The sequence below is a fragment of the Aspergillus lucknowensis genome, assembly GCF_044049455.1.
Source record: "Aspergillus lucknowensis strain CBS 449.75 chromosome Unknown BJX67scaffold_5, whole genome shotgun sequence".
Taxonomy (NCBI): Eukaryota; Fungi; Ascomycota; class Eurotiomycetes; order Eurotiales; family Aspergillaceae; genus Aspergillus; species Aspergillus lucknowensis.
The window spans coordinates 537,952-560,744 of record NW_027263549.1 but is presented as its reverse complement, the minus strand read 5'-3'; the positions used below and the strand labels follow the sequence as shown (position 1 = coordinate 560,744).

The window sequence follows — 22,793 nt, the reverse complement described above, 5'->3', positions numbered from 1 at the left end:
AATCCATGCGGCTTTAGGTCAAATTATCGAGGAAATGGTAAAATCTTGAAGTTGCTCCAGCTTTCCTCAATATTCTACCCAACCAGAGGAGCACCGCTCGGGCCCCGCAGTGGGGTTTTTGCTGAAGCCCATCTCTCAAGAAAACGGACACAAGCAACCTGACTACATCTCCACGACTTCGTACAAAACGCAACCGGAGAGGCTTGCCAGACAATGGCAACACAAAGAGTATGTTCCTGGCCCCACCTTCTACCATACAAGTAAGCCCGATTAGCTGCGCTGACTCCCCAAGATTGCATTCAAAGTTCATGGCACAGTTCAAGGTGGGCCTCGATTTCCCGTGCCATAAAGCCCTTACTGAGAAACACTATCTAGGTGTCGGCTTCCGGTAAGTACGACGCTTTGCGGTCCAGAAATTAATTATTGATCACATTACGACAGTGACTTTACCCAGAAACGTGCCATCGAGTACGGCCTGAAAGGTTGGGTCAAGAATACCGATTGTGGGCGGGTGAGTTTCCTGCCTCAAGGGCGTTGCAAAAGTGCTCTTGGGAACTCCTAATTTTTGCCCCCATGCATTCGTAGCTACAGATACTGATCGAATGCGTAGGTAGAAGGAGAAGCCCAAGGCGCCGAAGAGCAGCTACAGAAGTTCCTTAAAGATATCAATAAAGGTCCTCGACTGGCGCACGTCGTTAAACTAGAAAAGAAAGCGCTGAATGTGAGAGAAGACGAGGTTGGCCATTTTGGGGTCAGGAGAACATCTGAATCTCTTTTTGATTCCACTGGATGAGGGAAGCTATCATTCGAAACATGATACCCACGATCCCACCTTTCACTCCCCGCCATACAACCGGGTACCACTTGATGGACCCATCACTACATGTTCGTTCTCAGGAGCTCAGGCAGCTTTCTAGAAACCCAACCAATCCCAAGGGATCTATATGAAAATTTTCATCAAATTCCTTCCTCGCAGCTTCGAGAATATCTTCTCTGACGTTAACCCGTTGGCTATTCAAATCCCGATTAATTCTCGGTCATTATGAGTCAGCGGCGGCCTCATCCCGACTCCGTCCGCGGTCACATGGGTCACCAGCAATTGCCAAAAACAACCTTTCTCCCGTAATCCAGTGACGCCGTCATACCCGACACCCCTCTGAGCAGACTTTAAAACGCAGCTTAAAATCAATGGGGAGAGGATATGAAGTGCTTCCACTTCCACAGATCTTATATTCGCCTCTTACAATGGGCTAACATCAAACTTGGACAAACTTGTCCCGCCGATCCAAAACTGATTGCGGGTATACTCCTTGGTAACGCCTGGTAACCACATCAAGATCCAAAAATACAGCCCACATCTCTCTCGTTCCTGACGGACAAATCGGGCCCCTTGGCGTTCTCAGCCACCCTTGAGGATCTGGAATGTTGGGTTGTTTGTTCGGTGGATAATTTTTTTTTTTCTGTCAATCGGGCCGGGTGACGGTTTTGGGGCATCTAGATTCCGGAATCCGCCATGAAAGCTGGTCATTGAGAAGCTAAGAGGCGCTTGTCCTCATTGCGGCGGTAGATATAAATAGAGTGTTTCCCAGGGCGAAGTGCCTTCCCCATAGACATCTGAACATTCCATGACTTTGAGCCTAACATCAATCGTCAATCCGATCTCAGTTCCTACAACCAACGTCATGAATACGATATCAACTACGGCACCCATTAGGGTGGGTGCTCTATCAAAACACTATCTGCAAGTCTCGGTGCGAACCTGCACGAGGACGACGATAACCGCTGGACTTCGATGTAGCAGTCCGTTCCTGGCGAACAAATATCACCAGCAGCCAGCTGCGAAAAGACTCATTCACTCTACGCCACAGACGCAGATCAAAGACTATTTCCCTCCCCCTGATGCGCCGAAAATCAAAGAAGTGGAAACGGCTTGGGCCCATCCAGTGTAAGTCATCCCTTCCACAGCGAAGGAGATAAGGTGGCACTGATAGCGCAATAGTTACACCGAAGAAGAGATGCACAGGGTTACTGTGGGCCATCGACAAGCGAAGAACTGGTCGGACTGGGTGGCGCTTGGGAGTGTCCGGCTCCTACGATGGGGTATGGACCTGGTCACTGGCTACAAGCATCCCGAACCGGGCCAAGAGCATAATGCTAGATTTCAGATGACGGAGAAGAAGTGGTTGACGAGATTTGTCTTTCTGGAGAGCGTTGCAGGTGTACCTGGGATGGTTGGAGGTATGCTAAGACATCTGAGGAGTTTGCGACGTATGAAGCGGGATAATGGATGGTGAGTTTGACTTTCTCCGGTTTAAATACATATCACATTCAAGCATAGCTAACATTTCGAATAGGATTGAAACACTATTGGAGGAGGCATACAACGAACGAATGCATCTGCTTACCTTCCTCAAGCTCGCCGAACCAGGATGGTTCATGCGGCTGATGGTCCTTGGAGCGCAAGGCGTCTTCTTCAATGGATTCTTCATTTCCTACCTCGTCTCACCGCGAACTTGCCATCGGTTCGTGGGCTATCTCGAAGAAGAAGCTGTGCTTACCTACACGCGAGCCATCAAAGATCTTGAAGCCGGCAAGCTTCCCAAGTGGGAGAAGCTAGAGGCTCCCCAAATCGCCGTGCAATATTGGAAAATGCCTGAGGGAAGCCGGACTATGAAGGACCTTCTATTATACATCCGGGCAGACGAGGCCAAGCACCGCGAGGTCAATCACACTCTTGGAAACCTGAACCAAGGCGCTGATCCTAATCCTTATGCAGTCAAGTATAAGGATCCGGCAAAGCCGCACCCGGGAAAAGGGATTTCCAATCTGAAGACAAATGGATGGGAGAGAGAAGACGTGATCTAACTTAAAAAACTTCCTTTCATACAATGATTTTCCCTTTGTGTCCGCTGGAACGGCTTGACAAGGTTGCATTGGCGGTGTTAGAACGGCTCTCCCTGGACGAAGCCAGAGCATTGCATAGCGGGTATCTCCTCTCTACAGTATAGATTGGCGATTATTGAAAGAATACATTTCGATACTGTTCCTCCAGGCTAATGCGAGCGATGGATAGAATGAGCCCTAGACTGATTTAGGGTCAATATCCGCCGATGGATCCCTGGCATTCTTCCTGCAATCCGTTAATCTGGTCGATTTCCCACATGCTTGAGCCTATGCAATGACCATTTGGCGTCTGCTGCCTTCCGTTGGCCAAGGTCGAATTGGAGACACTGCAGTTTGCAGGACGTACTCCTTCGTACTTGCAGGGCGCGGATTCGAGCGACACATTCTCTGTCGTCAGGGGTTGCCACACCTGAGGAACAAAAAGAAGGCGAAGAAGCAAATATCAGCTGAACTGCCACCAGTTGGATGTTCCCGAGAAATCTCCCTGCGCATCTGTCATTCTTAGATGGTTTTGGCAGCCGTGATGATCATGTTGGCGACGTTGAAGGGCAGAGTCCGCGACTATTGAAACGTCGACCCGCTTCTCCTTTTAGTGCGGAAAAAGAAGCCCAAGAAGCCCCTTTCGAACGTCTCAAGTTTGATCACGCCTGCAGATCGGTCACGATCACCAATTTCGTTCTTCCTCTCCCGAGGATTCGTCCCTATTTTTACTCTTGTCAAGCGTGACTCCTCCCAGTGACAACTGTCGTTTCTTCCCGTCTCCGTGTCGCGACACCTCACCCCCAATCCAGATTGAACAAGCTTGACACGCATCTGCTGCAGTTCTTGTATGAACCAAGACACCGTGTCTGATCGACGTGGTAATGGAGGATCCAGCCGTGTTTGATCCAACAGCCCCTCCTGTCCGAGCCTCCTCGCCCTCTCCTTCAGTCTCACCGACTCCCGCGATTTCGTCCTGTCCGTCTCCGGATCGTACGTTTTCTACGGTTTCCTCACTATCGACGTCCTCCGCTGTCTCCGGCGATGCGAGATCCTCTGTCTCGGTCTCCACACGGAGACGGGGTTATATCCGCCCTCAGGGAGCGGAGTTCGCCGCGTCGGCAAAGAATAGGGAAAGCGTGATGAGCCTGGGAAGTATCGCACATCTGCAATACTATTTCGCTCGGACGGGATTATTAGACGGCAAAGGCGGCCGTACTGGGGAATACAAGAAGAAGGACGGCAGTGACGACGATGCTCCACGACTGCTCCTCACCCCAAATGCCAGATTCACTGACGACCTGTCTCTGAGTCCGACGGAGATGGATAATCCCGAAATGGGGGATGATGCGTTCGATGAGGGCGAGGTCATGCTTCCTCCGACTGTGAGCACATACCGCATCAAGACGCACTATATTCCACCACCTCCGGATTTACTGCAGCTGCGAAGGGATCTCCTGAATGCGATATGGAAAGCACAAAGAGAGATCGACTCAATATCCCAAGATCAGCCTTCTTCCGAAACACTTCCTCCACGGATTGACCTCTCACCAGACGCAAACCCCGGCTCGGAGGATGAGCCACAGCATCAGGAGGATCTGGCTACAGCTCGCAAGACTTGGGATGAAATCCAGGGCATGCGTATTCTGGACGTCGTCACTCTTGCGATTCGTGCGGCAAAGATATACTACACCACTCACGAGTATCCAGAGCGACTGGCGTCCATCAAAAGCGAACGCGAAATCAGACAGGAGCTGTTCAATGTACTCGAAGTTCTGAAGCGATGTCCGGCACGCAACTTTGCTGGCGGGCTACGTGAGGATGAGCGGTCTGCTGTTCAAGGCTGGATGTCTAATGTGCGCGACATGTTGTCCAAGGAGGCCCAACTGGAAGAGGCTGAAGTCAAGGAGCGGGCGGGATGGGTGTGGATTGATGGAGACTGGACAGGTCGGGAACGACAGCGGGAAGAAGCATTTCTAGCCAGTCTGATGGGGCCGGATTCACCGCTGCCAGCGTGGACAGCTCCCGAGAATGGCTCCCTACCATCCGCAATGCTTGAGCGACTCCGTGATGGTCGCGAGCTCATACGGATCCATAACCAGGGAGTGAAGAAATCCAAGCGCCCTTTTGGCGAGGTCAAGTCTTTCCATGAGGACGTTGCCAAGCCATATCGACGTGCCGACAACATACGGTATTGGATGAAAGCTGCCGAGCTACGGTGGGAGACGAAGCTGGAGATGGATGTCATGGGTGTAGTCTATGGGAGCAGCGACGAGGCGTGGCACCAATTCGATCGAGCCATACTGGCCTGGTGTAAAGCTGTCCGTGAAGAACTGTCGCAAGACCTGCGGGTATTGAGGAGACGAGCGACCGCTGCGAGTATTGACGGACTGCTCGTCAGCTCTACATGACTGCCACTCTCCGCCTGTCTTGTCTTTGTTTTTTGGCGATGTCTTAGATGGAAGGTGGAAGGATTTTGAGACCTGACTGTTGGGACCACGTATTATTTTGATTCTGGATGCCATTTGTGTGCAGGCCGACGCTGTCTGTACTTTGATACCCCTTACTCGTCGATGACGGGTTGTTAGACTCTGGTGTTCGTCCCTATGCACACTTGTATATACTGCATACACTTCTCAATGATTGGCCAGCTTAGAATCATCCTCTTCTTTTTCCCATTGAACGTATTATTTTTCCCCTACAGTTCCTGACGCATTTCTCATGGCAGAGAAGCCAGGGAGGTTCCGTGGGTCAGGAATGCTCGGTTCCACGGTCTCAGGAACGCACTTCCGGACTACACAAATAACCCCAAGGGAGAGGAAAAGGGCAGGAGATGAAGAGGCATAAGTTGCGAAGGAGCAAGCGAAGAAAGGGAGATAAGGCGACGTCCCCTTAATCGGGGCCTTCAGGGAGTCACTATTGAAGTTCGGGGCCTGTGGTGGGCAGCGATCAGCAGGCGAAGTGAGGAAAAGCAAGGGAAATTGTAATTAAAAAGGGAAGAAAATGGCTCTCTTTTGCTCTGTGACTTCCCTTCAGTCGCTTCTTCCAGTGGTGACTTATTTCTTCAGCTTCTGGACAACTGCAGAGGAACAATCACCAGAGACTGACTGAGTACCATGTAGCCTGAGATCCTGAATGAAAAGAACAGCTCATCTTCTCATCGCCCCCCACCACTCCCCAGTCTCACTGCGACCCAAAGCGACATCCAAAGGGGGCAGGGCACTGCCAGACATACTTCGCCCAACGAAAACATTCTTCACCCCCCTCGTCTCCCCTCTTTCTTGCCTCTCAAAATCCAGTTCTCAGTTCCCAGCTCTCTCGCCCATCACTTTATCCGGGTTAGGGCGGCTGTGTGGACGTACCCATGCGTGCTATCTTCACCGCGTCCACTGCCACACCTGCCAGCGCTCGCCCCTCGGATCTTCCTCCAGACACGTCCACGTCGCAAGTTTCTCCTCCGCCGCCGACACCCTCGCTGTCGGTCTCCTCCGCAGATGATCCTCCCGCACCCCGGCGGATTAAATCAAAATCATCGCTACGAAGCATTCGAAGCCTCGGGAGTAACAGTGCCCACGAAGACGAATACGACGACGACCAGTCTGATAGATCGCTCATCCGTCCGTCCATCCTCCGTCGCCTGTCGCCCGGTCTCGCTGCCCGCGTGAAACTACTGGACGGCAGTGCTAAAACAACAAGTCCCTCTCGCAACTACGGGGCAGTCGGTCGGATTCCTGAGGAGCACCTGAAGGAGTTGGACAGTCTGCACCAGAATCTCTCCGTTAAAGTTGAGAAGAAAGGTCGCGTGTGGAATGGAATACAGTTAATCAGCAAATCTCAGAAGCAGCAACGAGAGCAGCAACAATTAGCACCAGACGTACCTGAGCCGTACCCCGTAACAGACTCAAACCTTGGGTCGGAACAGGGTGTCTCACCACCGCCACCCGACAGTGACAATACACAGAAAGACGAGGTGGAAGATACGCCAACAGCCATGTCTGTTGTTGAGTCAGCCCCAGCACCGCTGGGCCCCGAAGCAAGTAATTCTAACGTGGAAGATAAAGCAGAAGGCCCGACAGATTTCGAAAAGTACATCCAGAGCACCCGCCAGCTCGAAGCAAACAACGCCCCCGCTCCACCTCCCAAGGACTCCCCTCCTCCTCCGTCAAGCGCGTCATCACAAACACAGTCGTACTTCAATCCCAGGGGCCTGCAGCGCACAGAGTCCATCTACTCCTTCTCCCGAGCCTCCTTCAGCAACCAGATTTCCCAGCTTACGTCCATCACCCTTCCACAACCCTCTTCCCTTGCAGCCAGCATCTCCTCGATATCCAACGCCCCGAATGCAGTGAAAGCGCTGAATAGTGCCGCTGAACAGATTCAGATATGGATTAGAAAGGCATCAGATGTCCTCAGTGGATTAGATGCCGAGGATGAAGTGGAATGGGCTGCGGCCGGTGGGAGAGATGGCCTCGATGGCGTGGACAAGGCGATCACAAAGTTTGAGAGCCTGGTGAACGTCTACGTGAAAGCCATCGAAGAGGTCCAACTGCGCGATGACATCGCGAATGTCAGCACCGAAAGCTTGGAGACGATTGTTACACAGATGGATACCATCCTGCGGAGCTGGGCCCAAATTAAGTCGCGCCTTCGAAACATTAAGGAGCAGGTAGAGTTGGCTATGGAATGGGAGGAGCTGTGGAATAGCGTCCTGGGAGAGGTAGGCAAAGAGATTGATGACCTGGATCGGTTGATCTTCGAAATGGAGGAGAAGCGACACGTTAATCTGTCAAGCGAAGAGCCGACCGGGACGAGTTTAGATATCAACGAGCTGGAGACCATTGTGGAAGAGACACCATCTACGGGACTGATGCATTCGAAAAAGCGATCCAGTGTAGGGTCCCTATATGCCGCAGCCCCTGCTATGGAAGTTCCCACGATCCAGCCTCCGCAGAACGATACGAACCACGCGGAACTCATTGGTCTTTTCGCCCGGCTTCAACCTCTACGCGCTTCACTTGATTTCTTGCCAATGAGACTGTCTATGTTCCAGTCCCGCGCGGAAAATACCTTCCCTTCTGCATGTGCCGAATTGGAAGATCGCCGCGATCGGCTTGAACAACGCTACAAGGCTGTTCAAGCGGATGCTGAGTCGCTGCAGAAAGAATTGATTGAAGACCGATGGATAATCGTCTTCCGAAACGCAGGTTCGCAGGCCCAGGGAATGTTTGAATCCGTTGAGAGAAGCATCTTGAAGCTGCAAGAGGGCCTTGAGTCCGGAATGCACCTGCACAATCCCACTGGGTTAACGAAGCGGGTCGAGAGCTACGAGGCTAAAAACCAGCACTACATTCCTGCCATCGAACGAGTCATTTCAATCATCCGAAAGGGAGTCAATGATAGGCTGACTGTGAACGGAGAGATCCTGCGACTTCTGGAAAGGATGACCAATAAGATTGATGCCCTAAAAGCAAGCATCAAGGTGATGGATTCTTCGCTGGAGGACGTTCAGCATTTCCTGACTCAAAATATGCGTGATTCCATCTCCAGCACCCTTACAATGGATAGCCCGGCCACGGGTAGTGTTGTCGACACTCCAGGAAGTTCACCAGCTTCGTCGATCGTGATGACTCCTGCAAATAAGTCGACAGCTGGAGCCTTGGGATCTTCTAGCAGGCGTGGTAGTTCTGTCAGCTCTGCCGCTCGGACTTCGACCAGCCGTCGATTCTCAGGACTTCCGCAGCCGTCTTCTACCCTGACAGGAAGGAAACCGAGCATTCCCAGAACTACCTTGACGGCTCCGTCTCCGAAGCCGAATGGCCTGACTACCCCGACGCCGGCAACAAGGAAGACTTCACGGCCGACACTCTCTCCAGCCATGCTCAACCGCCCACGATGGAATGGTAGTGTGAACACCAAAGATCTCGAAGTCGGACACACGCACAAATCTTTGTCACCGTCAATTCGCAACTCGTCCGCGCCCAGTCGCGCGTCGCGACCCTCTTCGACAATCCCCAGCCCATCGCGCCGGGACCTGTCAGCCTCTCCTGCGCCAGGCATCGGTAGACCGGTCAGTCGTGTGTCCAGCCGCCTAACCTCCCGCAGTCCCGGGGGCACCGCATCGCCGGCATTCGGCCGATCTATCTTGGACCCACCCCCTTACAGCAAGCTTAAACGTCCAACCGGAGCGGAGAACATGTCCAATGCACCCAGGAGCCGACAAAGTTTTGCGGGGGCGTCCTTCAGTCGTAGTGTTTCACAAGATAAAGACCGGAACCCGGAGAGCCCAACGAGAGCTGCGCGTCCTGGAACAGCGCTTGGACATTCAGGTAGCCGTCGTATTAGCTTGCTTCCTTTGCCCAAGAACTCGACGCGCAAGGACAACACCCCAGCTACTCGGAGCAAGCTCGCAGACCGACCTCCATGGCGGGGCTGATCTTCCAGTAACCCTACCTCAGTATCTCTGGCCATATTTTCCATGTTCATCTGTGTATTATCTTATGGTCCTTTTTTGAGCCGCCAGATTGCTTCGATGATTCCCCTTTCGTACTGATACCTCAGGGTGCTGATTAGCGCAATGTATACATTATATTAGGTGTACGGAGTAACTATTATCGCATCGTTTCTCTAGTGCTTCTCTGCATCCTTCGGTACCAGGTCCTTCCCAATGATCAGCGCATCAACCAACTCTTCGCTATTCGTGAGCCTCGCTGCCCCAGGCACACGCCCGATGACGCTGAACCCAAGCTTCTCCCAAATCTTCACCGAGGCGACATTGTTCTCGAAAACGAGGTTGAATACAGAGTACTTGTATCCCTACCACTAGTCAGCCACAACTTCCAAGGGAAACCTAGGAAAGGACAGACCTGGACAACATACCAGCAACGGTGCAAAATGCAAATAGGCCCTGCCCATGACTACGCCGACCCCCTGATTCCTGGCTGCCCCTGTCGTCAGGAACCCCGCGTTGCAGACGTGCGAACAGCGCCCTATTTCGTGAGGTGAGCAATAACGCCGAAGACGAGGGCTGGGGGGAGGATATACCAGGATAGTTAGGCTTCACATAAAACGTCCCCAGACATTCTCTCTCCCAGTCCCTATCCTCGCTAAGCCCACGACCCTCCTCCTCACCGTCAGGAGAATCAAGAACAGCCACAACGCCAAACAACCCAAACCAGTACTCCCCAAACCGCGCAAACTCCATTGGCTCTTCCATTGGGTACGTGCATCCGCGCTCAATCTCCGCTGAGAACTCGGCATGCAGGAACCGCAGGAGGGAGTGCGGGAGGGACGAGGGTCCCGTTGTGATGGGGTACAATGTTACGGGGGATCCGGATTTGAGGGTTGTTTTTATGGGTGTTGAGAGGTCTGAAGGGGATTTTTGGGACGGGAGTGAGGGAGGAGCGGGGGGGTTTGTGAAGGGGTCTTCGAGGATTGCTGGCATTTTGGGTGTTTGTAGTCTGAGGGTTGAATGAAGATTTTGGTTATTTTTTTTAGAGCTCAAGAGGGGGAATCAGGCTTGTCAAGTATAGGGCGCCGTTTCGAGAATTATCATTATATATAAATACTCGTATCTCGCTTCTCCACATGTGTGGTTCGTTTCGGATATTCTCCGGCAATCCACGTCGAATCCTCCAACCTTCCATGCCTCGCGCCTCGCGTATACAGGAAATCTAGTGTACATTTTGAAAGCCAATCTCAACGCCAAAATCAACACGCGCTTGAGTATAACATCTTGGGATATCACAAATTCCTCCAAACCCTCCACATCCCCAGCTCCTCCCTCCAGCCAGCCGCCTCGGGCGTGGGGAGTCGAGCCTACTCATCACCCTCCCCATCCTTCTTCTTAATCGTCTGCATCAATTCGTATAGTTGACCGAGTTGCTGGTCTACCGTATCCCGCATAATTAAAATTAGCCGGCCATCGCAAGGCAAACACTGCAAGCGAACACCGCGCGGAGGGGGACACTGGGGCGAAGGGGGAGAACAAGCTCACCACTCATCTTATCCAACTTCCCCTTATCCAGTTTCTCCCCAATCCATGCATCCCCTTCGAGTTTCTGCGCATATAGCTGCCACTCCGTAAGGAACCCGATCTGTCCAAGTCACCCAGTTAGTTAGCAGAACGCTCCAACAGGCGGGGGGATGGAATCAATCGCACCACGTACAATATGTAACGGATTGTCCGTACTCCGATGTGCCCGGAATTCACTCTTGACATATGAGTCGCCGAGAATGCGCATTTCTGGGTCGAGCTTCTTGCGGTGCACGCGCAGAATACGTCGGTATAGCGGGATTGGCGGGAGGAGGGCGAGGGCTTCGCTTAGGCTTGAGGCGGAGCCGATGGCTGCGGGGGTTGCGTAGAGGAGGCGCGTGGAGATCCTCATCTTGTCTTGAATTTTGCGGAATTGCAAGACTGGATTTGTTGATCTGGGGAGGAGCTGGAAGTTGGGGAGGTAGAATTGGAGATAGATGAGCCGCGGTTGGAGGTGAGCGGAGAAATATTCGTCCTGCGATTCTCTCCGCATCGTCGAATTTATTTCGATTGTTTAGACTGACAGACGGTTAGGATCACATTGTCTTCACTTACTTCTTTACATTCTCCCTCCCCTTCTTCTCTTCAACCTCCAAATTTGAGTCTAAGATGATCCCCACGCCAGACACCTCCCACGTCTCCTACGACACAATCTACGAACCCTCCGAAGACTCCTACCTCTTCCTCGACACCCTCTCCTCCTCCTCCGAATCCACATGGCTCCGCTCGCGCTTCACAACCCCCTCCCCCTCCCCCCTCCTCCTCGAAGTCGGCTGCGGCTCCGGCGTCGTCCTCGCTTTCCTAACAGCAAACTCGACCCTCATCCTCGGCCGCCGCGACGTGCTCGCCCTCGCGACAGACGTGAACAGTGACGCATGCACAGCAACACGGGAGACCGTCACGCGTGCGGTGGAAGATAGACAACAACAAGAAGAAGAACCCACAGAATCCGTCTCGCGTACCGGGGAAGGAGATGAACCGAAATCGGTGTGCTTGGCCACTGTCACGGGGGATCTTGCGACCCCGCTTCGTCCGGGGACTGTGGACGTGCTCCTCTTCAACCCGCCGTATGTGCCCACGGACGATGTACCAGGTTTGCCGCCCGCGGCTGCGGCTACGTCTCCGCTAGGGTCTGTTACTATTGCGGAGTTGTCGAAAAGCGACAAGTTCGAGCGAGACTCGTACTATCTCTCCCTTACGTATGCCGGTGGGCGAGATGGTATGGAGATTACGGATAGGTTTCTGGATGCTATTCCCGAGTCTCTGGATCCGATCCGGGGGGTCGCATATGTGTTGCTCTGTGCGCAGAATCGGCCGGAGGAGGTCAAGGCGAGGATAAGAGGGTGGGGGGAGGGGTGGAGGGCTGAAACAGTGGGGAGAAGCGGGATGCAGGCCGGGTGGGAGAAATTGGTCATTGTGAGGATTTGGAGGGAGTGAGGTTCGATAGACTGTAGACTAGACATTGATTGTACGACTATGACGAGAATACGATGAGATGATGCATAGAGCTCTCTTTTATATTAGTTCTATTCGACATTGTGAAGATTGATATGATAGACCGGCCGAACATCTCGCCCGCAGCCTCCTTGAACTAGCGGTCCCGGATCTTCGGTGTCAATGTCAAGCATTAGAAAAGTCCTTTAGCTGTCACTTCACCATTCCATTCTCGAAACAGCTCGGTGTTCTCGCCCATACCATGAGCAGCCGACCCCTTACTTTCCGTGCTCTGTTTCCCTAAGAGGCTCAGCAGACGATGATGCGGTGAACCCCAAATGCCCTTCTATTCCAATCCTAACCGTAACCGTCGAAGGACGAGAAATGCGGTTCTGAAAAATCGGCCCGATTAAGCTCAAAGCTCTCAATCCCACCCACATAGGAAAAGCCGCACGCACAACCCATCGAACCGAGACGAAAAGCGGGAACAAATGAAGAAGAACCGGCACATATAGGAACAAATCAAACTCCGCATCCAGGAAAAAAACCCGAATCCGAAATAGCCGCACATCATACCCGCGCACGCAAGCTCGCAGGCACGCAGCAACCTAGAATCCACGACCCCGACCCCGGCCTCGTCCTCTCCCCCTCGGACCCCCGCGACCCCTTCCACCACCTCGTCCGCCACGGTCGGCCTCCTTCCGCGCCTTATTCTTGGGCTTGGGTGTGTCGTCGATAAGCAGCGTGTCTAGCGGCAGGCTATCAGGCAGGATATAGTAACGGATCGTCGAGCCGCGGATGTTGATCGTGTCGAGGGAGATCGGGTCCCGGCCCTTGGGTGTCATTTTAACAGTGCGCAGTGAGGTGTTCATTTGTGGGGAGACGGAGGTGACGGTGCCGTGGAGGATTGTGCCTAGATTGTGTTAGTTGGGAACGGTACTGGTGATGGGAAGAGTGGGAGAGGAAAGGAGGTTAGACGCACCATTTTTCAGCTCAATAGTCACCGTTTCATTGGCACATTTCATTAAGAACCTGTTCGCTGGGAGTTAGTTTGTGTATTGCAGGGAAGGAAGAGCTTTTGGCGAAGCTAGACGGTGCGATTCGCGATTCGATTTTACTCACCGCACAAGCTTCATGGTGCTGGTGATTTGCGAGGTCAATGGGAGGTGGGTGATTGGCGAAAATTGCAATGGAAATTACGAGCGGAGTGGTCAAGAGCCCGCCGTCCAAGATGGTGCACTGGGTGATCGACTGAAGTTGATCTTGGAGCTCCAACATTTCCACATTCACGGTTCGACTTACCGCCAAGTCACGTGGAAACCTCCGACCGCAATCCCTCCCATTGCGCCTCAGTGCGCTTTGACCATTCAACTCAGTATATGAGCAGTTACTATGCTCCCATTTGACACAGGTACTACTTGAGACAAAGCGCAATGCTTTTGGGGTCGGGGCTCCTCGCTTGTTCAGTCTTCATTGATGTTGAATGGTCTATGCTACCGGTACCTTCGAAGGCCAGGGATCATTAACATTTTTAGGGAATAGAACTTAGGGGTCAGATGTATATGAAACTGCTTTGGAACCCTATCAGCCAAACTGTCTCAGTCAAGTTATTTGCAAATCGCTCCATGGTATCTTGTTGCTAACAAGAAAGGCGTATCAAATCTGGTAAACGCCCCCCTAGCACCTGTACAGAACAACCGAAATCACAAAACGCCATGCCGAGCTTTGAAAATAGCAATCTTGTCGTCGTAAAAAAGAATTTCCCTCAAACGGAAGGATACGCGCGGGCGTCCGTAATCGTAGTCGGAACCATCATCGTCGTCTAGCGATCGATGATCGTCTGAGGAGACGTCGGAGTGCAAATCCATCGTACTCCCGTCATCGTCTTCATCCGAATCTTCGTCATTCGTATCGGATCCGGCCCAATTCTCCGCTCCTGGTACGAGTCCCTCGCTATGAACATCGTCTGCCTCTGTAAGATCATATTCCTTGCCCTTGCCTTCCAGGATTTCGTAGCATTTACTTTGGATGCCAAAATAGCTGAGATTGATCTCGGGCCGGAGAGTCACAATATCGAGGACTTGCAGCGCGAGCTCTTTCAGATCAAGGTGAATCGGTCGGACAAGGTGAGGGATATGGAGCGCGCGGAGATGAGGGATATAGGGAAGTCTCTGCAGGAAGTAGTGCTGGTTACGTTGTCAGTAGAGAACTAGAGGCCTGGTCACAGTGGTGGAAGAAATGGTTAGGCTCAGTTGGGGGCATACCCAATCTTTAGAATCAAGAGTCATAGACAATTCATTCAGCTTAGGCATTCTTCCGCTTGTCATGAAGGTAATCATCTCGCGCGTGAACATCCATTTTCGCCATCGAGTAGATCCTATTTCGGCACCCCCTGGAGCTCGCTCGGTGCTATCCACCAACAATTTTCTTAGACTCGACCGATGACTGCGTATGATGTTGCGATAAATCGCTTCAACGTGCACGGCAGAGTCATGCAAGGGAGCCCCATGAAGGAAAACAGTCTCGAGGGTATCGGGACGAAGAGTGTCTTTGACGAACAGTAATAAGTATGGCGAGACGGCATCTGTATGAATGTGCTTGATCCTCAGGGGGTATTCAGAACTCTTGTCCTGTCCAAGCCCCTCCTTTTTGCCCTGTCGCGCTCCAGAACGAGGCCCTGTAGGGGCAAACCGGCGACGAAGAGCTCTCCAAAGTTTCTCGTGTCCTTCGCAGCGAAGGATAGTGAGCGTGGTAACCCGGGTCCAGTCAATCGTATCTGTTAAGGCGGGCGCAGATATAGATACGCGTTCCAGTTCGAGGACCTCCAGTTTCAGCAACTGGCGACCAGATTCGGATGTGGCCGTATAAGATGATCTTGGAGACCTTTTAGAGGCCTCTCTTGGACCTTTAGAGTCGGGCAATTGAGGTTCATGAGGGTCAGAGCAGGGGAGGCTTTCAGCTTCAGGGAGATTTTGCGCATCCACCACGTTATGCATCTGGGGAGATGAGGGGTCGATGATGCTACTGGGGGTCAGAGTCTCCACTTGAGGGGTGGTCTCGACAGGCTCCTCGCCGTCTTCACCTTGAGCAGACTCTTGGTGTGTTGACGGAGGCTCACGGGCATGGTGGCTGGGCCAGCCAAGGACTGCCCCAAGAACCCCACCAGCCTTCGGCCACCCAGATGTACTGGTAGAAACCTCTGATGGTGCTGGCTGTGAACTGCTCTGTGGCTTCAGCCAATCGATCTGATAGACCTTCGATGAAATACCAATACGTAGCTCCTTTAGCCGGTCCCGCGAGCGTTTGATAAGCACAGCCATTTCTTCAAGATATGACGGCTCATCTATATCAAGGACACTCAGGTTTTTCAGCGGGGGTAGTATTGACAACGATGGATACTCTACGTGCCTGTATCTTCGGAAGAGCGACAGGCCAATAGTGGGCGAGAGCAGCATGTTTTGGGTCTCAGGAAGAGTCAATGAAGACGAGGTGGTAGCTCCTGGGGGAGGGCGGTTCGTGTTGTCAGAATTATCGTGCCACCGTATCCAAACATTTTCCAGACGGCACTCATGTCCTGGTCGGTCTGCAAGCGATGCCAGTGCAATCCACACGTCCCGCACGACGCCTGTTGGCATGTCCCAAACGAAGGTTTCCAAGTTTATCATCCGAGCCACGGCCAAAGCAACGAGCGTCCCAAGCATTTTACCCGTCTCTTTGGTCACTGAGTATTCTTGGACCCAGTCCGGTGGACCGTTTCCAACTGAGAACTTGCGTGTATATTGTGCGAAATAGTTTCCCCGACGAGCTCGTCGCTTGCTGTCTGACGTGATCTGTACGCCTGATTCGGCACCATTGCACCTACAGTGGGCGCAAGGACTTCTAGAATAATGTGGGGGTACTTCACGAAATATATCCTCTCCCATGACCAATGTCGCTAGACCGTATGAAAGAGCATCCACCCCAGCAGGATGATCTGACTGTGGAAAGGCGTCCGGCCAGACAATATCGAATCGAGAATACATTTGAGGGATTGCGAGGGAATGTAGTGCGGAGCAGGTAAGGGCTAAAGCTGTTAGATCATTTGTATGTGTAACCTGGAGGGTACAGAATACACGATTAGTTCAGGGATTCCAAATAATCGTACGGTTCATAAGGGTGTATACCTCTTTGATAATCTCTTGCAGGAGATCTACAGGCAGATCAAGAAGATTCAGAGGCTGCTTTGACATCGTCTTGGGCTCTTCATCAGGTGAAGTGCAGCAGCTTGTTGGATGCGCACCAAGGGCTTTATTCTCAGTGTCATCGCTATTCCTTGGTGGTGATATCACGATTGGTACAGTACGTTCGTGTCGAACCTGCAGCTTTGACGCGACAACGTCTTGCTCAAAAGAGTCGCGCGTCTCTCCATTAGGCTCTTCCCCCCCTGATAGAGTGCTTATGGTGGAAGCAAGGTCCTCTTCATCGCAGAGCTGGTCTAGATCAGATATGGCCCCGGAATCCGGGTAAGCGCAGCTGAAATCGGCCATGGCGGCGGGAGAGAACTGCCTCAGGGTGGGAGATGCGGAGCATAGGAGAGGAGAGCTTGCGGTGACGACCAGGCTAGCTGGTGGGAACAAAGGGGAGCCTGCTCCTTGGTGTCTGTGGATGACTGTGAACGTCGGCGATGTCAGGGGGCTGGACGAAGCTGGATCCAGAACAGATGAGCAGTGGGCAGTTCGATAAGATGGAAGGTTGCAAGGCGGGCCTTGGGAAGGCTGGCAGTAAACTGCCTGGCAGCTCGCTACCAATCACACGCTGCAAACTGAAGGCGGCCAAGCCTTCCTATTGCATCTGTCGACTGAATATCCGTGTAATTGCTCATTTGATACAGAGGGAGAGGGAATTTTAGCATGACGCAAGCCTTTTCATGACTCGCAGAAACGCTGACCTTGAGGAAACTGCGGGACAGTGATATCTGGTGGTGAGTTGCTGTGCAGGAACTCCAAGCCCGCAGCTGTCACGGCGGGGCTTCTCCAGAGTCTCCTCCGTAGCATGGTGGGCCTTGGCCCCGGCCCATTGCGCACGTGCCATCATTGAACTTTACAAAGCCTGCGGGAATCACAGGAGACTACTGATATTGGTCATAGCGCGGAGGGCGCGAAGACAAGTAATATTGGATGTGAAATGCAAACAAAGCTCAACAGGAATGGACAGAATACATCAGATATAACATCACATATTCCCACTCTCTTCAGCATAGCGTATCTCGCGGACACGACCAATAAAGCCTTCCAAGCCAGATGGCGAACTAGACCCCTCTGCGGAAGCTAGCGCAGTCGATGCCCCAGGCATAAGAAGCACCTTCGACCCCAGTTCAACCCATTCGACCGATGTAACAAATTGAAATGTAATATCGATGGTGTCTCGTGCCGCGCTATCGGAGGAACTGACAGCGCTGCTCGCGCCGGGCTTTTCGACGGCCTGATAGCCTGGCGAGTCTGCGTCGAAACTGAAGAATTCCGGCTCGGTCGGCGATGGCGGGGAGGAGATTATTTCGTCTTCCGACAAGGCTATGCATGTCAGCTTTACGGTTGTCCGGACATTTGCGATGTAGACGATCGCGTTTCCGCCTAACAGAACTGGCGGAGATAGGGCGGATGAGAATTCGCTGGAAGGAAAGCTCGCCACGAAGCCTACAAAGGACGACAGAGGACCACACACCGAAGGCGCGGTTATCGACGGATCGACTAGTATAGCACCCTTTCGGATCTTCCCGAGGCGAGGGGGTTGCTCGCCGAAGGTACTGCTCAAAGGCTCGATTCCGATCGTGCCCACTTGGTCCTCGGTCAATTTCTGAATAGGGAGCCGAAGATTTCGGACGCTAACAACACGGACGCGTTGCCAATGCACGTGAGCGGAGGAAGAGGACCTGCCGGGAAATGAGCCATGGGGGAAAGAGCTCGAGAAGTCCCCTGACGGTGGTCGGCTGCGGTACGAGCCGCTTTGCAAGGTGTGGTCTAGGCGCCGGGCCGGCCGGAGCCTTTGGGTTGTGAGGTTATTCCCTGGGGCGGAGCTGTCACCATTATCCAACTCTGCGTTGGAGATAACAGGTCCGATGACTAGCTCATCTCCAACGGAGACGGAACCGTAACGGACGAGACCACAGAGGACCACGCCATGACTCTGCTGGTGCTGTTCTGAGTAAACTTTGGAGGGAGGAATCGCGAAGACTTCATCAACGTCGAAAAGCTTTGATAGGTGTTGAGGGCAAGACAACGGCTTGGGTAGGCTGATGGCTCTGAGAGGGGGCCTAGAGGGAATAGGGAGGAATCGTAACAGGGCATGCAGCTTGCCTATACCGGAGCCGTCAACGGCACTGCTTAGTACGATTGGAACTGTGGTAGCCCAGTTATCGGTTGTTGATATGAGCTTCTTCACCTCCTCTGCATCAGCCGACCTGATGCGTTGTAGGCCCACGCCTTTCCCGGAGGGGGTGGATTGAACAGGAAGCACCACTGGCATTCTCCCGGATAGCTTTAGAGCGGATAACACTTTGGCGAGGTTATTCCTCAGCCCAGCCCGAGACGCAAGGTCCATCTTGGTTATGACAACAATGACCGGGATTTCCAATTTGATGCATAGTTCTAGGTAGGACAACGCAAGATTTAGGTCCAGGGGCTGGTCAGGAGTGTCAGCGCCAAGTCCGGAGGATACTTCTTCCTCGCAAGTGGAAGGAAGACACAGGAGAACATAATGAGGCGCCCAGCTGATAAGTCCTCGTAAGGTAGACTTCAGGAACCGCACAGAACCAGGCAGATCAGAAACGAAGGCTAGACGACCGCCTTCTGAAGCGGCATGGATATCATCCCATGCTGCAATATTTCCGGAAGCGTAGTTGACGATATCAACACTGTCTATCAACGGAGTGTCCGCGGCGTACCCGATAAGTTCGTGAGCGACGGAGCTGGTAACACCAGACGATATTTCATGTCTATGCTTTAGCAGTCCCAATCTGCTTGTGCCTCGGCCATTGTCCAGGACAGATGAGGTCAATGTACCGAGAAGCGAAGATTTTCCAACCGTATTTGGCCCCGCTATGGATATTCGAATCTGATCCGTAGTGGAGGATGATCCTTCTGGCCTGGAATTCAGTGCGGAGTCCGCAGCCGACGTATCCTCAAGAACTTCGGCCCTGGGTGATTCTGCACGGTAATAGTCCCAGTCGGGGCTCACCAGAGCTTCTGCAACCCATAAGTTCTCGGCGTGTACCTGACCCACGTTCGCCTTCTCGGATCCCAGGTCTTCCACCCATTCACAGTTGCCAACGACAACTCTGCGAAGGACTTCTACCTTACAGCCCAAGCTTGCGGCCATGGCCTGGAGGTTGGTTAAGCTCTCTTCCAATTCGTCATTGATGAGCCCAACAAATGTCCCATCATCGGCAACTCCAATCTCGTACAAGGCACCTTGACTTTCTTCAAGACCAGGAAGTAGTCGCATTGGCTTTTGGGTAGCGCCCAACTTGGGGGTTGCTTCTGGCAGAACGGGAAGGACAAGATTGGCGGTTGTCGAAGAATGAAAGGGCGAAGATTGCTGCAAACGCCACAGCAGTTGGGTGGTCAATTGCTGCAGGCGCTGTTGGCGGCTTTCCATCGAGCGGCCTTGCGGTGACCTTAGACTCGACTCTTCGGCCGAGGATGCTGAGGGGCCAGAGGTGGACAAGCTTGTGCGGGCATGATATAACCCACCCACGAGATGACCCGTGGACATTGCAGTATATGGTTGCCGAGGGCGCAAGAGAAGATGAAGTTTATACTCAGTGGGACCTTCTTGTGGCTCAGGCTCCAACTTAGAAATGCCATAGTCGGATAGGAAATCGTGACCTGTATTGTCCAAGTTGGTGCTGGAGCGGGCGCGGATGGCTGTGTTTCGATGGCTAGCCACGGCCACCTGCGGGGTCGAAGACCCTGAGGTTGACCATGGCGAAGAGACCCTAGGCGGATCAGGGTCGTATGTAAAGACGGACGCCATCTTTTATTACGCAAGACCACGTTCCAGCAAACTGAAAGGCGTTGCGATAAGATGATTCGCAAGTAATTACAGGGTAATGACAAATCAGGCAAATATTCGAACACCTTTGGATACGCAGAGTCGTAATCGAGAGGTGTGCCAGCAGGTTTTGAGATCTTCGCATATGCTGTGTTTTCCAAATAAGAGGGTCATCTTGACCAAACGGTACGGAGAGGGCGACAGTTGAGAGGCGAGATTGCGTGTAAGGTCGCGAGATTGGTATTGGAGCAAAACATTCAAAGCAAATTGACGTACACCCGAGAGCGAGACACGACGATCAATAGAGAGTCGACATTTTGAACGTGAGTCATCCGAGTCGATGTTGAATTCTGATGGATGTCTCTTTTGGCGTGGCTTTCAGATTCATGAAGCAACTGGGTCAGGTGATCTTGGGCTGCAGGCCGTGTTGTGACGCGATATTTTATCATGTGACCATATAGCATAAACGAGGCATTAATGTATCAGATTTGCATTATCAAGTATTAGACTTAACATAGTAGCATGTCTACCAAACATCTAAGATACTAGTTAAATCTACTTCCTTATAAACTCTTCTTCTTATTTTTCGATTTCCTCTCCCTTTTATATAACCGATAGCTAAATCCAGAACCAGTTATCTTGGATATCCCGTACCCCAGGGTCACGTGCGAAAGGTAATCTGGACCATTCGGCCACCTTGTCAAGACCCCTCTGCCGACTTGAAAGCGACAAACAGCATGCTCTGCCGACAAATGGAAAGGTAGCTAGACCTCAAACTTGTTCGGAGGGTGCGAGCCGGAATATAGTCCGTAAAAGGAGGCTTTCATCAACAGTTCAATCCCAGGAGACTCTTCCAACCAGGAATCGCAGGCCTCGACTTCCTAGCAAAGTGAGTCAAACAGCGTCCAGCCAGCATTCCCAACCTGGATAAAGATCGGTGGGACCTCGGGAAGGTCGGTTCTCTTGGAATTCTCTCCTATCCAACCTTTTGCCAGACCAAAAGGACGAAACTGAAAGAAAAGCCAACCAGGTTCTACGGTCTGATTTGGCAGTCTTTACGGAGAAGTATACTAAGATACGGAAATTGACCGGATTCTGTGTCTCCATCAATTGATCCATCCAAACTACAATACATCCACTAGCGGAAAGGGTCATGCAATTTGGAGGTATGTAGAGGCGCTCCAGGCCGAGGGCGAGACACGCTGTCTCAAATCTTAATTTGCGGACATAATGCTCTGTCTGGAGTACGTCGAGGACTTCAGCAGACAGAAGAGGGCTGGACATCCCGGTCAAACTGCGAAATACCGAGCCACGAATGTCATTTGTGGTACTGGATCTCTTCCCAAAGTAACCACGAACAAAACACGAATATGCTTCCTGAGCATAAACTCGTTGGTGAACGGTGGTGGTGGTCTGGGTGTTCCCTAGGGCGTGGATTTATTCTTCTGTGCAGCCAAGAAACAGGCAACTTTGCAAATATTTGGTTCCCCTACTTTGTTTTGGTTGTGTTACTTTTACTAATGAGCATGCAGCCAAAGCAAATCCTTCAAGCTACACCATTTTCTTTGTATCTTCTGTACAACTGCAGAAGTACAATAGCCTGTTGCAGGAAGTTCGACGACGTTGTCAATGTACTGCTGACGGATGGCAGACTCTCTGTGGAGATAAGCAAGAAGGAAGTCCAAGAGTGGGTCAAAGATGCCAGTTCCATCAACCAGGAGAGCGTACCTACCATTCACTGGCAGGCCCGGAGTACCGATGCGGTGGCAAGTAAGGCCTCTGATTTCCTCTCTGCTCATTCAAACAACCGGTCTTGGCCACTCGGCTTGGCGACTTTCACTTCTGAAGCGGTGACAACCAGAGCAAGCCTGCTCAAATTTGAACAAATGGGTGACCAGTCTTGAAACCCGTGTTTTAGCTTTCTGACCTCGTGGCTGACTCGATGTAATGCCCTAATTCCCTTTTCCGCGGTGCTCGTCTCGATTTAGATCGGGTCTAGCAGATGTTTCTTAGGTCGTTGTGCTTTATATGGACAAAAGCATAAGTAGTATGAAGAGTATAGGCTTGTCCTGCACTCGTACACCCTCGTCCAGCACAGCTATATTGGGGACACTTTACGTCTCCTGGCTCTGTCCAAAGTAGTTGTTTCTTTGCTGTTCCGTGGTTGTCGTGAGACTGGCCCGTCGTTTCAAGGTAGAGCGCACATTCGCGATTCCTGCGGAATTCGCGCCTCCAGGGACATGATTGACATACTTGTGGGCGCCACTTGTTTCGTCCAACCTTGGTAATCGCTTCTGGCCACGCGATGTGACCGAATGGACAGTACTCTCTCTTTGTTACGGGTGGCGCGAGTATGATGTACAGCGGTTCACGAGACCTCCTTCTGCACGTCTTGCCATACGCAGGTGCAGGTTTG

General features: G+C 52.2%; 9 protein-coding genes across 9 annotated transcripts; 4 read left to right on the top strand and 5 right to left on the bottom strand.

Annotated features, from left to right (window-relative positions):
• Positions 1-213: 213 nt before the first annotated feature.
• BJX67DRAFT_378089 (mitochondrial alternative oxidase) lies at positions 214-2,865 on the top strand (the record flags this gene model as incomplete). Its single annotated transcript, XM_071032276.1, has 8 exons — positions 214-228; positions 293-323; positions 376-388; positions 442-511; positions 611-721; positions 1,869-1,945; positions 2,000-2,290; positions 2,355-2,865. 8 exons carry the CDS (start codon positions 214-216, stop codon positions 2,863-2,865), a joined length of 1,119 nt encoding a protein of 372 aa, XP_070889745.1.
• An 868-nt stretch (positions 2,866-3,733) lies between these two features.
• BJX67DRAFT_370162 (KAR9 family protein) lies at positions 3,734-9,316 on the top strand (the record flags this gene model as incomplete). The annotated part of the gene is made up of 9 exons (XM_071030881.1): positions 3,734-3,764; positions 3,799-5,234; positions 6,227-8,272; positions 8,303-8,523; positions 8,554-8,832; positions 8,866-8,916; positions 8,947-9,133; positions 9,164-9,218; positions 9,273-9,316. 9 exons carry the CDS (start codon positions 3,734-3,736, stop codon positions 9,314-9,316), a joined length of 4,350 nt encoding a protein of 1,449 aa, XP_070889744.1.
• A 95-nt stretch (positions 9,317-9,411) lies between these two features.
• Positions 9,412-10,411, bottom strand: BJX67DRAFT_246719 (GNAT family N-acetyltransferase). The gene is made up of 3 exons (XM_071026207.1): positions 9,925-10,411; positions 9,760-9,869; positions 9,412-9,696 (listed from the first exon to the last, which is right to left on the bottom strand). Exons 1-3 carry the CDS (start codon positions 10,322-10,324, stop codon positions 9,508-9,510), a joined length of 699 nt encoding a protein of 232 aa, XP_070889743.1. The 5' UTR covers positions 10,325-10,411; the 3' UTR covers positions 9,412-9,507.
• Positions 10,412-10,698: 287 nt separating this feature from the next.
• Positions 10,699-11,267, bottom strand: BJX67DRAFT_378085 (succinate dehydrogenase assembly factor 3; the record flags this gene model as incomplete). The annotated part of the gene is made up of 3 exons (XM_071032275.1): positions 10,699-10,769; positions 10,877-10,976; positions 11,049-11,267. 3 exons carry the CDS (start codon positions 11,265-11,267, stop codon positions 10,699-10,701), a joined length of 390 nt encoding a protein of 129 aa, XP_070889742.1.
• Positions 11,268-11,440: 173 nt separating this feature from the next.
• BJX67DRAFT_246716 (S-adenosylmethionine-dependent methyltransferase) lies at positions 11,441-12,394 on the top strand. Its single transcript, XM_071026206.1, has one exon. It carries the CDS (start codon positions 11,525-11,527, stop codon positions 12,350-12,352), a length of 828 nt encoding a protein of 275 aa, XP_070889741.1. The 5' UTR covers positions 11,441-11,524; the 3' UTR covers positions 12,353-12,394.
• A 6-nt stretch (positions 12,395-12,400) lies between these two features.
• On the bottom strand, positions 12,401-13,740 carry BJX67DRAFT_344523 (mRNA splicing protein SMD1). Its single transcript, XM_071028272.1, has 3 exons — positions 13,472-13,740; positions 13,332-13,381; positions 12,401-13,262 (listed from the first exon to the last, which is right to left on the bottom strand). The coding sequence occupies exons 1-3, from the start codon at positions 13,483-13,485 to the stop codon at positions 12,958-12,960; spliced, it is 369 nt and encodes a 122-aa protein (XP_070889740.1). The 5' UTR covers positions 13,486-13,740; the 3' UTR covers positions 12,401-12,957.
• Positions 13,730-17,314, bottom strand: BJX67DRAFT_344519 (uncharacterized protein). Its single transcript, XM_071028271.1, has 3 exons — positions 16,513-17,314; positions 14,614-16,443; positions 13,730-14,535 (listed from the first exon to the last, which is right to left on the bottom strand). The coding sequence occupies exons 1-3, from the start codon at positions 16,873-16,875 to the stop codon at positions 14,053-14,055; spliced, it is 2,676 nt and encodes an 891-aa protein (XP_070889739.1). The 5' UTR covers positions 16,876-17,314; the 3' UTR covers positions 13,730-14,052.
• A 163-nt stretch (positions 17,315-17,477) lies between these two features.
• BJX67DRAFT_344518 (uncharacterized protein) lies at positions 17,478-20,757 on the bottom strand. Its single transcript, XM_071028270.1, has one exon. It carries the CDS (start codon positions 20,357-20,359, stop codon positions 17,561-17,563), a length of 2,799 nt encoding a protein of 932 aa, XP_070889738.1. The 5' UTR covers positions 20,360-20,757; the 3' UTR covers positions 17,478-17,560.
• A 198-nt stretch (positions 20,758-20,955) lies between these two features.
• Positions 20,956-22,684, top strand: BJX67DRAFT_344517 (uncharacterized protein). The gene is made up of 2 exons (XM_071028269.1): positions 20,956-21,330; positions 21,408-22,684. The coding sequence occupies exon 2, from the start codon at positions 21,748-21,750 to the stop codon at positions 22,279-22,281; it is 534 nt and encodes a 177-aa protein (XP_070889737.1). The 5' UTR covers positions 20,956-21,330; positions 21,408-21,747; the 3' UTR covers positions 22,282-22,684.
• Positions 22,685-22,793: the final 109 nt, after the last annotated feature.

Bases quoted from the DNA above. Each gene is read 5' to 3' on its own strand.
- BJX67DRAFT_246719 (XM_071026207.1), bottom strand. From the start codon at position 10,324: ATGCCAGCAATCCTCGAAGACCCCTTCACAAACCCCCCCGCTCCTCCC. The intron at 9,870-9,924 runs GTATATCCTCCC...CTCACGAAATAG, and splicing joins TGTGAAGCCTAACTATCCTG to GGCGCTGTTCGCACGTCTGC. The intron at 9,697-9,759 runs GTATGTTGTCCA...GACTAGTGGTAG, and splicing joins TGCATTTTGCACCGTTGCTG to GGATACAAGTACTCTGTATT.
- BJX67DRAFT_246716 (XM_071026206.1), top strand. From the start codon at position 11,525: ATGATCCCCACGCCAGACACCTCCCACGTCTCCTACGACACAATCTAC.
- BJX67DRAFT_344523 (XM_071028272.1), bottom strand. The intron at 13,263-13,331 runs GTGCGTCTAACC...AACACAATCTAG, and splicing joins GACTATTGAGCTGAAAAATG to GCACAATCCTCCACGGCACC.
- BJX67DRAFT_344519 (XM_071028271.1), bottom strand. From the start codon at position 16,875: ATGGCCGATTTCAGCTGCGCTTACCCGGATTCCGGGGCCATATCTGAT. The intron at 16,444-16,512 runs GTATACACCCTT...TGTACCCTCCAG, and splicing joins TGCAAGAGATTATCAAAGAG to GTTACACATACAAATGATCT. The intron at 14,536-14,613 runs GTATGCCCCCAA...CAACGTAACCAG, and splicing joins CTCTTGATTCTAAAGATTGG to CACTACTTCCTGCAGAGACT.
- BJX67DRAFT_344518 (XM_071028270.1), bottom strand. From the start codon at position 20,359: ATGGCGTCCGTCTTTACATACGACCCTGATCCGCCTAGGGTCTCTTCG.
- BJX67DRAFT_344517 (XM_071028269.1), top strand. From the start codon at position 21,748: ATGCTTCCTGAGCATAAACTCGTTGGTGAACGGTGGTGGTGGTCTGGG.